Raw genomic sequence first — 11,334 nt, 5'->3', positions numbered from 1 at the left:
AAAATCTTAAAAAAAAAGAATAAGGTTTCCTAGAGTCTCTGTAACACTGAAACCGCAGTCCTTTGCTGGCAGAAACAAGAGAAGGCCCAGAGGACATTAGTTGTTTTCAAATGCTGCAGGGTCTGGGCAGGGTAAGCTCTTGGGAATCCACTTCCCCACCCATCTCTTTATTTTATCATAAAAAACAGATGGGCAAGGGACTGACCTGAGGTCTCTGGGAGCTCAGTGGGGGTTCCTGCCGCCCTCCCCGGCAGACATCATTGCGCTCATCTGAGCCCTAATAGCCCTTTGGCCATAATGTCTGCTGCCTTCTGACATCTCCCCTGGAGACTGTGTGCTCAGCTGGTCTCAGAATCCCCAGTGCCCTCCAGGGTGTCACTGAACGCTCCCAGCCTTGGGAGCCTCCTTCCGGCTCACAGTCAGACTGGGTTTACTGTCTGTCTAGCTGCCGCCTTCTCCAATGCACACAGTGTGCCCTGGGTACACACTGGTCCCCCATGTACCCCAGGCACACAGCAACACACAGTGTAACCCAGGCACAATGCTGGCAGAATTGTGCAATGTAGCTATTCTGAACCGGAATCTAGTAGCTTTTATGAACAGCCATGCAGTAGTTCTATCATGCCAGGGCCTGGAGTTATTAAAGTTTCAAAGGATTTTTTTGTCTGCCCTAGATGGCACGATGAAAATGATGGCAAAGCTTCCTGCACTTTTGGGCCAAGCACTGTGCTAAGCGCTTTGTGTGGATTATCTACAAGAATCTCTTCATAACCCTTTGGGATGGGGGCGGTTATCACTGTTTGACAAATAAGGAAACCGAGGCCGGGAGTGCTAAAGAAGACTTGCCAAGGAGTCAGCCGACCATTTGTGGCGGCAGGATCTGAACTTGGGCGGTGCGTTCCAAAGCCGTCTTTTCTCAATTGCCATCTACACTGCTACCACTTGAATGTAACTCACTAGCTATCCAGGGCACAGAGACCCGTGTCCAATCTCTGCCACAGCTGTCTGGGGGCCCAGCTAGGTGTTAGCCAACAGGAGAGGCAGCAGAGCTGCCAGGTGAGGGCTCTCAGCCAGGGGGCGCGCCAGGCCCCGGGGGTGAGGGTGGGGCTGAGAGTACTAGGGAAAACGGCCTGTGCGTCCCCGCCCGGTACCCAGCCATTGGAGTGCCTGGGCTGGGAACGGGGTATCCGGACAAGACCCCGTGACCCCACCCCTAGCCGAGGCCAGGCGCTGCGCTCGCTCGGGTCGGGCCAAGGGCGCGCTCCCGACGCTCTCGGAAGCACCGCCCACCCGGTGGCCCCTCCTCCGGGAAGGTAAGCACCACCTTCCCGGGAGCGCCCAGAGAACCGGTGGCTGGCGGGCGCCCCGCCCTCCGCGAGTAGTGGCTGGGTGCTGCAGCCGCTCCGCAGTCGGGCTCCGGAGCCGCCGCTCGCTCACCTGCGCCCGCTGCCGCCCCCCGGTGCGCGCAGGGCCCTCCCGCCGCCTAGTGACCAGCTGCCTGACCGCACGCGCACCCCGACTGCCACCATGAACTCGCTCTTCAAGAAGAGAAACAAAGGCAAATACAGCCCCACAGTGCAGACCCGGAGGTGAGGAGGCGTCCGCACGCCGCGCCCAGACGCCCTCGCAAAACCCGTGAGCTGCGGGGCACACTGGGCCGGGATGCGCTGCCCAGGGAGTAGGGGGAACGGCCGGGCCCTGAGGGCTGCAGGGAGCCCAGGAAGCACAGCCCTGGGAGGCCCGGGGGGCGGAGAACTGAGCCAGGAGTGCGCGACGCGCGGGAAAGCGGGAACTGAGCTGGGAAAGCACGCCGCGGTGGGGATGGGAATGGGCTGGGGTCGCCCGAGGGAAAAACACGGTTTCTGGCGCCTGAGAGTTCTAAAAACCCAAAGAGCACTGACTTAGCGCCTAGAGGGTGGGGAACTGAGCTGGAGGTATAGGGGGGACCTCCGTGCAGAAAAGAACCGCCAGGGTGGGGAGCGGTGTACCCGGAGGACGCTTGGCTACTCGTAAGGCGGGGGTGGAGGGTGGGCGCGGGGGACCTAGGAAGCACCTTCTAGAGGAGAAGGGGGCGGAGAAATTGAGCTGGGGCGTGGCGGGGGGGCGTTCACCTGCGCTTCTTGGAGAGTGCGCAGGTGCTACTGGTGTTGGGGAGGCTAGAGGTGGGGAAGGCGCCTTGGGTGAGGGTGTGCCACCTGCCACCCTGCACTCGGGCCTTGGCAGAAGGAACCGGTGGGTGCGAGACCGATTGGGTGTAGGAGCACAGGCTGAGGAACCCCCTGTTCCCACCTCCCGGGGACAGCCATGACGGGGAGGCGTCGGGACCTCCTTCTGGCTGCAAGATTTCTCAGGGGCGTGGCCCTCCCCCCACCAGCCCCGAAACTGGCAGCTTCTCTGAGCCCGGGGTTCCCATGGCGGCCTGGGAAGGGAATGACATGTCTTGATGTGTTTGCATAGAAAGGGCAGCCCACGTCCGTTTTGATAAGCCTAATGTATTCACTTAATAACCAGTTTAGGGGAGCCTCGTGGAGATGCTGAGATTGAGGGAGGGGGTGGAACTTCGGTGCCCGGTCAGGTCCCTTCTCTAGGGAAAATGGGGTGGGGGCTCCCGTTTAGGAGGGAGCACTTTACCAAATTTCTCCTGACAAGGGGCTTCAGGCAGGCAGGGGACTTAGAGAGTTGGACAGCCCACCTGCCTGAGTATCCACCCCAGGGTGCCCTCACCCTGAGCTGGCGCTTCTTGCCCCTGAGCAGCTCCTAACACCCTCCCAGGCTCCAGATGAAGGTGAGAAGACTCTGGCCAGGGCTCCCACCCCACCCTTGTGGTCCAGCCCAGGCAGACCTGTCTGACAGGTGCTTCCGGGGCTGGGTGCTGGTGCAGGGTGTGTGGGCACTCCATTGCCTTGAGTTCCAGCCCTTTCAGAAATTCCACTGCCGGGTCCCACCCGCCCCCACCTCTCCTTTGGGCTGTTTCAAGCTCAGACTCATTTTTTCCCCTCCTCTTAGAGCCCCCCTCTCCCCAACCTCCCTGGTCTTTCACAATCCCAGAGATGGGGCTGTTCCTCTGTGGCCGGGTCCAGCTGGCTCTCAAACCCAGCTGGGGTCCTGTCCAGTCCCTGAGCTGTTCTCTCGCGGGCATTGCACAATTGCATGTTTCGTGCCAGCCACAGAAGACTGTACTGTTCTCCCCTCCACAGAGACTCGGGCCCCTCCAGTCCTTCACACAGGCACACACCCACACACCAGGAGATGGGCCAGGCCTCGCCCTGCGTCCAGTCCCCCAAGGCCTGGGCTTGGACCTAACAGAAGGTTATAATAAACCCAGAGAAGCTGCGAGGGACTCGGCCTCCCCAGCAGGGGGTAGGAAGGATTCCCATCCTTTATAGCTGCCAGGACTTTGAGGGCTTGAGGCAAGGACATGGGGTTCTGCCCCTCGCCATACTCCTGGCCCAAAGCAGCCACCCTCTGCCCTTGGCTGACTGACTGATCTGATTGATCCCAGATCCCAGCTTTGGAGGTGTCTTGCTCTGAGAAGGCTTCCTGATTCTCTCCCCAGGATAGAGCGAGAGACCCTTCCTTTTAGCTGCCATGGCCTCACACAGTTACAGCCCTGAGTAGGCGCCGGGTGCTTCCCTGCCCACGTGGTCTCACCAGCCCAATGCACCCCTCTGTCCCTTCCCTCCGTGGGGTCAAGTTCAGGGACCAGATTGTGGGGCGGGGACAGGTGGAGAACAGGTTCTTGCCCTATTATCTAAACAAGAATTTTTTGTGTTACCCCATGTCAAGCCCTGTACTTGTAGCTCTAAGATGTGGTTAGTCACAGGTCATGGGGCACTGACCCCAAGTTATTCTTTCACCCTGAGTTTCTGGGGGCCTCCTGTGTTTTCTGGGGGAGGGTGGGGTTGCCACTGAGATTCAGCATGGCGTGGTGGGTGGGAGCTCTGGCCCTGGGGCAGAATGCCTCATGTCTGATCCTGGCTTTGCCACATCTGCTGCGGGCAAGTCAGGGAACCTCTCTGAGCAAAGCAGGGATGATGTTACTATCTCCTGCATGGGGTTGCTGGGAGGAGCAAATATGACAGTGGAGAGAATGCCCCTAGCACATAGGAGGTACCCAGACAGAGGGTCAGCATCACCGCCCCAGCTGAGGGTACGGTACCTAGGAGCCAGGAGTTGTGACCATCATACCCAGGCAGTCACAGCTTTGGGCTGCACAAGTGTAAATTAGTGAATGGAGCACCCCCACAGAGAAAACCGCCCCTCCCTGTTTGTCAGCCTTTAGCAGCTGAAACTGGGGAGGTCCCGGATAGGGTGTGAACCTCGCTGCTCCTGTCGCCCTGGTTTCTAATGACACGTGTGGGAGCTGATGTTCACACCTGAGCTAATGACAGGGTCAGGCCCGATGGTGCAGGTCACTGAGGACAGTATCCAGCCCAGCGGGGAGGGGTGGGGTGGAGACCTGCTCCCACCCTCCTGCTCTGTGGCTAAGAGTGCAGCCCCAGCCAGCCCTTACTTCCTGTGTGCTACCTGGGGTGAGATGCTTGGCCTCTCTGTGCTGCTGTTTTCTCATTTGTAGAATGGGCACAGGCATAGTACCTGCCTGGTGATATAGTTGGCATGAGGATTTAATGAAGCAATGTAAGAAAGGGTTAAGAATTATAGGCGGCCTCAGTCCATGGCAGCTATAGTGAATATAACTATTGAACAAATGCAGATAAGGCACCTACTGTGTGCCTGAGCTGGATGCTGATAGACAGGCTATGCACTGCACAACTCTAGGGTGCCATTTCTGGATATGGAAGAGACACGGACAATCTCCCTGTACTTGATGGCATTCTACTTAATTACGTCTCGAGGGGTGGTGGGAGCCAGGCGGGAGTGGTTGTCCCCAGCGGGATGGAACTGGACAGATGTCTCCAGCCTAGTGGCTCTGGTGCTACCTAACTGGTTTGAAGTCAGAGCTGTCAGGGTGGAGACCTGCGAGATCAGGGAGGACTTGCCGGGGAAGGTGTCCAACCTGTCATGGGGAGGAGTGGAACGGTTAAGAGGCAGCTCTGGAGTTAGAGTGAATTCTGCTTGTTTGATTTTGGCAAAGAAATTTGGCCTCGCTGAGCCTCAGCGTTCCCATCTGTAAAAGGGGACTGATCTTGCTCATCTACCCGGGCCCGGGTCCCAGGAAGCACCCAGCAGCCTGGCCTGGCCTCCCGACCTTGCATGGGCAGGGTGCTGTGAGAACGGCCCAGTCGTAATGGGGCAGCTGGGGTGGGAGGCAGGCCCAAGGCTTTGGAGGTTAGTGTAAGGGACATGGACCCTCCTCAGGGTACCCTGAGCCTCTTGGTGGCTAAGAGCGTAGCGTTTGATGTAGCCAGGTGTCAGTTCAAGCCCAGCTCTGCCTCTCCTGAGCTGTGTGACTTTGGACACGTCATTTAACATCTCTGAGTCTCAGTTTCCCCATCTGTGAAATGGGAATGTGATAGCCACTCCCCAGCTGGCGAGGTTGCTGGGTGGATCAAGCGAGACAATGCGCGCGATGGGCCCAGCCCCAGACCTGGTTCATGGTGAGTGCTCAGTAAACCACAGCAGCCAGGATTCATAATCACACACTGCTGTGAAAGACTGTGCTGAGCCCAGAGCTGACAAGGGCAGCTGGTCTCCTCCAGCTGTGGAGGCTGCAGCCTGGGTGCGGCATGGGGTCAGCTGACTCCCATCCATCCATCCCAATATTCATGTGGATCACTTCCCCCCTTCCTTAGGTAGCCACACGGAGACACATACACACGTCAGTGACAGCTGGAAAGCCTGAACCGTTACCATGCTTGCGCACATCGGTGACAGCTGGAAAGGCTGAACAATTGGACAGGGAGGCATTCCCTGTCAGCAGAGCCTACCTCTAACCATAGCGGGGGTTGGACTTCAGTAATCTGTCTAGCCGTTTCTCAAGCACCTACTATGTGCCTGGCATGGCCTGGATGTTATAGCATCTCATTCTGACACCGTGCCTGCCATTGGTGGTGGGATCCTGTTTCACACAGGGTAATACTGACACCAAGAGTGAAGTCACTCACCTTGGGCTCACAGCTCACAAATGGCTGATTCTGGGGGTCCTGGGGAGGGAAACTAGGTCTCCCCACCAGGACCTGGGGCTGGTGGCAGCTGTCTAGGGGCTGCCCTGAGCCAGATGGTGCAGTGATTGGCTTTTGTATTCGCTGACTCCTCCCCCCCAGAAATCTTTTCTGCCTCTCTTCTCTCTGGCTTTGCCCTCACTTGCCCACTCGAGACCTGACAAATTAGATTCAGAACAGAAGCAGCCGAACCTTTAAGGATGGCTGCTAATGGTGGCATTTTGGGGCTTGTCAGGGGTAATCACTTGGGGACAGGGAGTTTTGGGGGAGAGGCTTAGCTCAATTCACACCACTTAGGCAATGCCCTAAGGAGAGGGAGGGGGCGTCAGGAGGGTCCTGGGGGCTGGGGAAGAGGCTACCTTTGAGAGCATTTCCAAGATTCCTTGTCAAGGGAGGAGGACCCAGGATTCCCAGCGTGCCACCACAACCTGCCACCCTCGCAGCCTGCCTGCCCTGGCCTGCCGCAGCCTGCCTCAGAAGCAGGAAGAGGAAAATAGCCTCTGGTCTTTGTTCTCTCTGCTTTTGGTTGGTCTTCTGTGTTACAGTCTCTCGAGCCTCGGAGGGAGGCCCCTGGGACCCCTTTCTGCCTCCAGGCAGGCTGGATCTATCTGCAGGTCGAGCCCTGCGCCTTCCCCCACCTCTCCCTGCCCCCCAGAGCTAGCAGCCCAGGCTGGGCCACCAGCCCCTCTTCCTGGGGCACTGCAGTAGCCTCTTCACAGTTCTTGCTTCCACCCCAACCCCCGAGTCCCTTCTCCCCACGGCAGCCAGGGAGCTCTTCGCAAGATGCAGATCTGATCCTGCTCCTTGCTGCTGTAACCCCTGCCTTGGGCTTCCCTTTGTGCTCAGGCCCTGGCACCTGCTGCCCTGCACAGCATGGACGCAGACCATTCACCCTCACCTTTCCCAATACATCCAGCCACCCGGCCTTTGCCCACGCTGTTCCCTGCCTGGACCGCTCTTCCCATCCCTCTTCGCTTGCTTGCTTTTCCTCTGCCGGGGCAGACCCACCTCCTCTGTTGTCTCCTGTCTCCTTTGTGGCTCTTATCTCAGCCACTGGACTGAGTGTGGTGCCCAGATGGGAGTGAGTACCTGTCTCCCCCAGAGACTGGCTGGTGTGGCCCAGATGCTGAGTGAATGAATGAGGGAGAGCCGTGGGGACTGCTTGCTAAGAGTCTCTCCATCCTTAAACATCACAGTAACAAACACACACACACACACCCTGACCAAGAAGGTGGGGCTGGGTTTTACCTGTAGACAGGAATGCAAGCGCCAGAGCAGACAGTGCCCACTGACCCCCCGCCCCCATCCAGTCACCTCCTGTGAGCTCAATAAACAGACAGCAACCATGCAAGGTGAGAAGCTGAGACAGTGGCGGCAAAGGGGCCCTAACCAGCCCGATAGGCTTCTGCAAGGGGGGCATCTAGGACCAGAAGAGAAAGCTCTGAAGAGCATGAGACGGCGAGGTGTGCATCCATGTGCACGAAAAGGCATCATGTTGCAAGACCAAAGCCAGTTGATGGAGGATGCAAAGAGTATGTTTGTGTACATGTTTAAAAACATGCATACGATGCAATTCCATGTAACGTTTCTGGATGCACGCACGGATATGTATTGAAAATATAAAACAGGCTTAGGAAGAAACCAGCAGCTCCAAAATTACATCCCCCAAGGAGGGGCGAAGAGATAATATATGATAGCGTTTTTTTTTGTTTTTAAACAAAATCTGGAGCAAATATGGCAACATGGGAACAGCAACAAAATTGTGGTGGTAGGATTCTTTTCAGGGTTTTTCTGCATACTCGAGTTCGGTTATGCGTTTTCAAGTTTTTTAAAGTGAGGGGTAGATGGAGAAGGTGTGGACGTACAAGAGGCTCTGAGGTTGAGTCCTAGCTTGGCACAACTGCCCTAAATTATACGTATGTTGTCTTTCTTAGGTAATACCGCCCTCGTCTATCTTCCAGGTGAGGCTCAGAGTTTCAGTAATCTGCCCGAGGAGTTGTACGTTCTCTGAGCTGGGAGCAGGCAAGCCGGCTGGCCGGGCGTCCCAGCTAGCTGCCAGTCGTCCTTTTCCTGGGCAGAGGGGTTTTGTCAGGTCTTGTGAGATAAACTCACATCAGGCGGCTCGCTGGCTGGTAGCTCCACCCACAGCCTGCTGACCCTGGAGGACTGTGGAGCTGCAGGAAACAGTCGTGTGCAGAATTCTTTGTTGCTCCAGCTGCCTGGACTCAGATTTCAGACTCATACCTTTTAAGGTTTTCTCTGTCCAGGGCGTGGGGACTTTTTTCGTTCCAGTTGAAGGTTGAGGAAGGATTCGGAGTCTGTGCCACCAAAAACACAGGGCTGTAGCCCTGTTGCTCCGGAAAAGGAGTTTGACTCTTCCCAACTATAAAGTGGGCAACCAAACCCCTCTCTTACTGAGGGGGAAGCACAGGCCCATGGGCAGCGATGGCGGGCAAGATGGGGAGAGTAGGAAGAGCCTGGGTTTGGGAGCTGAGGACCCGCCTTCCAGGCCCAGTTGTGCCACTTGTCATGTGTTCTAAATGCCACGGCCACATTCGTGCCCCTTTGTGGGCTTTGTTCTTTATCACTGGAGTGTAAGCTTCATGAAAGCAGGGACTTTGCATGCTGCGTGGTCATTCCCGAACCTCCAGAATGGTACCTAGCACATAGTAGGTGCTCAGTAAACAGTGGTGGAAGGCTTGTTTTGAATCTGTGAAATGGAGCTTGTGGGATTGTGGAGAGGACAGGAGATGATGTGTGTAAAGTATCAGGCATGTAGTAGGGGCTTAATAAACAGAGGCTGGTTAAGGGGTCTTAAATGTGGAATACTGTCCTAACACCTGGGGTGCCAAAGTCAACTTGAGCCCCGTTTAAGCCTTGCAGCAATCTTCAAGATGTGCCCTGGTGTTACCCAAAACGGCTTGAATGTTTGTGTGTGTCTGTAACAAGAGCCCAAAAGCACATGCCTGACACGGGCCAGAGGTGGGGTGGCCTTCTCTACGCAGAAACACATTAGGCCATGAAAGGAAGCCCTAGTTACCATACCAACAACCCTCTCAGTTTAGGACCTACTTCCCCAGAACTCATACCTGGGTGTGGAGGAATTTATTATCTAATTACCATGGAAGTTTCTGGTAGGGAGAGTATCAGTCAATTGACCAACCAATCTGGTATTTATTGGGCACTTCCTGTATTCTGCTTTCTCACAAGACTTCCTTCCTGTAGAGATCTAGGATCCTTCCTCAGTCCGCTTCCCCTAGTCCTGGAGCGCATTACTGTGGTTTGTTTCCTCATTCCCAGCCCTGACTGCTCATTAGAATCATCTGAGGAGCTGAAACGCACAGGCCAGGCCCTGTTGGAGGCCAATTAAGTCAGAATCTTTGAGGCGGGGCCCAGATGTCAGTCTTTCGGTGTGCAGCCCGGGGAGGGGGGGGGACCACATATCTACACTGATTGCCTCGGTCCATCTTGTCTTAGACTTACATGCTCCTTCTTTACCCCTTTCAGTAGCAGTTGTCCAGTCTGTCTTACTCTATTCTTTCATTCCGAACTTTCCTGTATCATTTCATGTCTTATAAAATGGCCTAGAACTGACTTTTGTTTTATTTTCGTATTCTTTTCTGAGTCTTTATCTTTTAACAGGTGAGTATAACTCATTCATGTTTATTGTAATGGCAGATGTGTTTGGACTTACGCCATGTTGTTTTGTACTTCCTATTTATTATGCTGCTTTCTCTGTGCTCTTTGCCTGCATTTTAGTGGACTGAGCTATAGTCTCACAATTAAAATTAGGATATAAGGCCTGAATGAACAGAGTGAATGAAAATACCCTGACCCAGGTGATCTGAATCTTTGTAATTATAGCTGCTGGGGTGCTTTTCTTAATCCTGCCTATTAGGCTATAAACCTTTGGACAGGAAGGACTTACTTATCTTTTGAGGGAATCCTTCTATAGCCCTTAATTCCAGGCCTTGCATAGGCTTGGGGCTCAATAAATAGGTTTTAAATTAAACAGACATTTTATAGCACATCTTCAATAACTCCTGTCTACAGGGGTTTGGTAATGGACAGGTGCCTATCCCCAGGGGCTGTAAGAGGGGTGGAGACATTACAGGGAGTTAGGGAGCGAACCTGAAAATTTATTCAGCAATAATAGAATATCTAAAGATATTGACCAACTAGAAAACCAGCTGGGGTGGCAGCAGTCCCCAGCATAGACGTTTACTAACCCTGTGGCACGTTGCCCCTCCTCCCTGAGCTCAGTTTCTTCATCTGCAGTGGGAACAATAATAGTACTGACCTCAACGGGTTGTTATGAGATCAAAGTGTGAACGTGTGTCAGGCACTGGGTAGGGCATGGCCAGGGAGGTGTGCCCTCCATGCCGGCTCCTTTCCCCCTCCCCAAGGCCTGCTCAGAGGGAGGGACAGGCTGGGAGCCCCTCTTGGTGGCATCTTAGGAGAGTGACTCAACCTCAGTTGCCATCATTGATGGTTACCCAACCCCTGGGATTAATGGTCCTGACAAGGGTGTCAACAAGATGCAAATCGCTGTGCCTCCCTGGGTGGGGAACACCTTACTACACCTCTCTCTCCTCTTGTCTTCTTCTCTCTTTGTTTGTGGATTGGTATTGATGTTTTCTTGTTCTGAGGAGGTGACTTGACTCTAGAACCTGTACAAATCCCGGCTGTGTGACCTTGGGCAGGTTTCTTAACCTCTCCGAGCCTGTTATCTTCATTGGGAAAATGGGGAGACAGGAGTTGCTGATGTGCTATAAAACATCTGCTCAATTCAACACCTATTTATTGAGCCCCAAGACTATGCAAAACCTGGAATTAAGGTCTACAGACAGGACCCCCCCAAAGATGAGTAAGTCCTTATTGTCCAAAAGTTTATAGCCTAATAGGCAGGATTAAGAAAGCACCCCAGTGGGCCGGCCAAGTGATGGTTGGTTAAGTGTTGGCTTGGGATGCCAGCTCTGAGCAGCAGGGCCCTGGTTCGGATCCCACATGGGCCAGTGACACTGCGCCCTTTACAGCTAAGATGGTGAACAACAGCTCGACCTGGAGCTGGGCTGCCGTGAGTTGCCGGTGACTGCGTAGGCTGCAGTGGGGCTGGCCGGCAGCTGGTGTGAGCTTTCCTGAGCTGCCGTGAGCCGCCGTGAGCCGCCATGATCCAATGGCCGGTGTGTGACTGCCTCACCCGGGGAAGAGT

The 11,334-nt window shown here is 54.9% G+C and overlaps 1 protein-coding gene across 2 annotated transcripts in view; it reads left to right on the top strand.

The window, feature by feature from the left end:
* The first annotated feature begins 1,354 nt into the window (after positions 1-1,354).
* Positions 1,355-11,334, top strand: part of PPL (periplakin) — a 44,564-nt gene continuing 34,584 nt past the window's right edge. For both annotated transcript variants that reach the window (XM_019660292.1, XM_019660291.1), the window contains exon 1: positions 1,355-1,589. In XM_019660292.1, coding sequence (XP_019515837.1) covers positions 1,528-1,589 — 62 coding nt within the window. In that variant the 5' untranslated portion in view covers positions 1,355-1,527. The remainder of the gene's footprint in view (positions 1,590-11,334) is intronic.

The sequence above is a fragment of the Hipposideros armiger genome, unplaced genomic scaffold (assembly GCF_001890085.2).
Source record: "Hipposideros armiger isolate ML-2016 unplaced genomic scaffold, ASM189008v1 scaffold_315, whole genome shotgun sequence".
Taxonomy (NCBI): Eukaryota; Metazoa; Chordata; class Mammalia; order Chiroptera; family Hipposideridae; genus Hipposideros; species Hipposideros armiger.
Note: the sequence above shows the minus strand (reverse complement) of the source record. Positions and strands in the feature narration are given on the sequence as shown.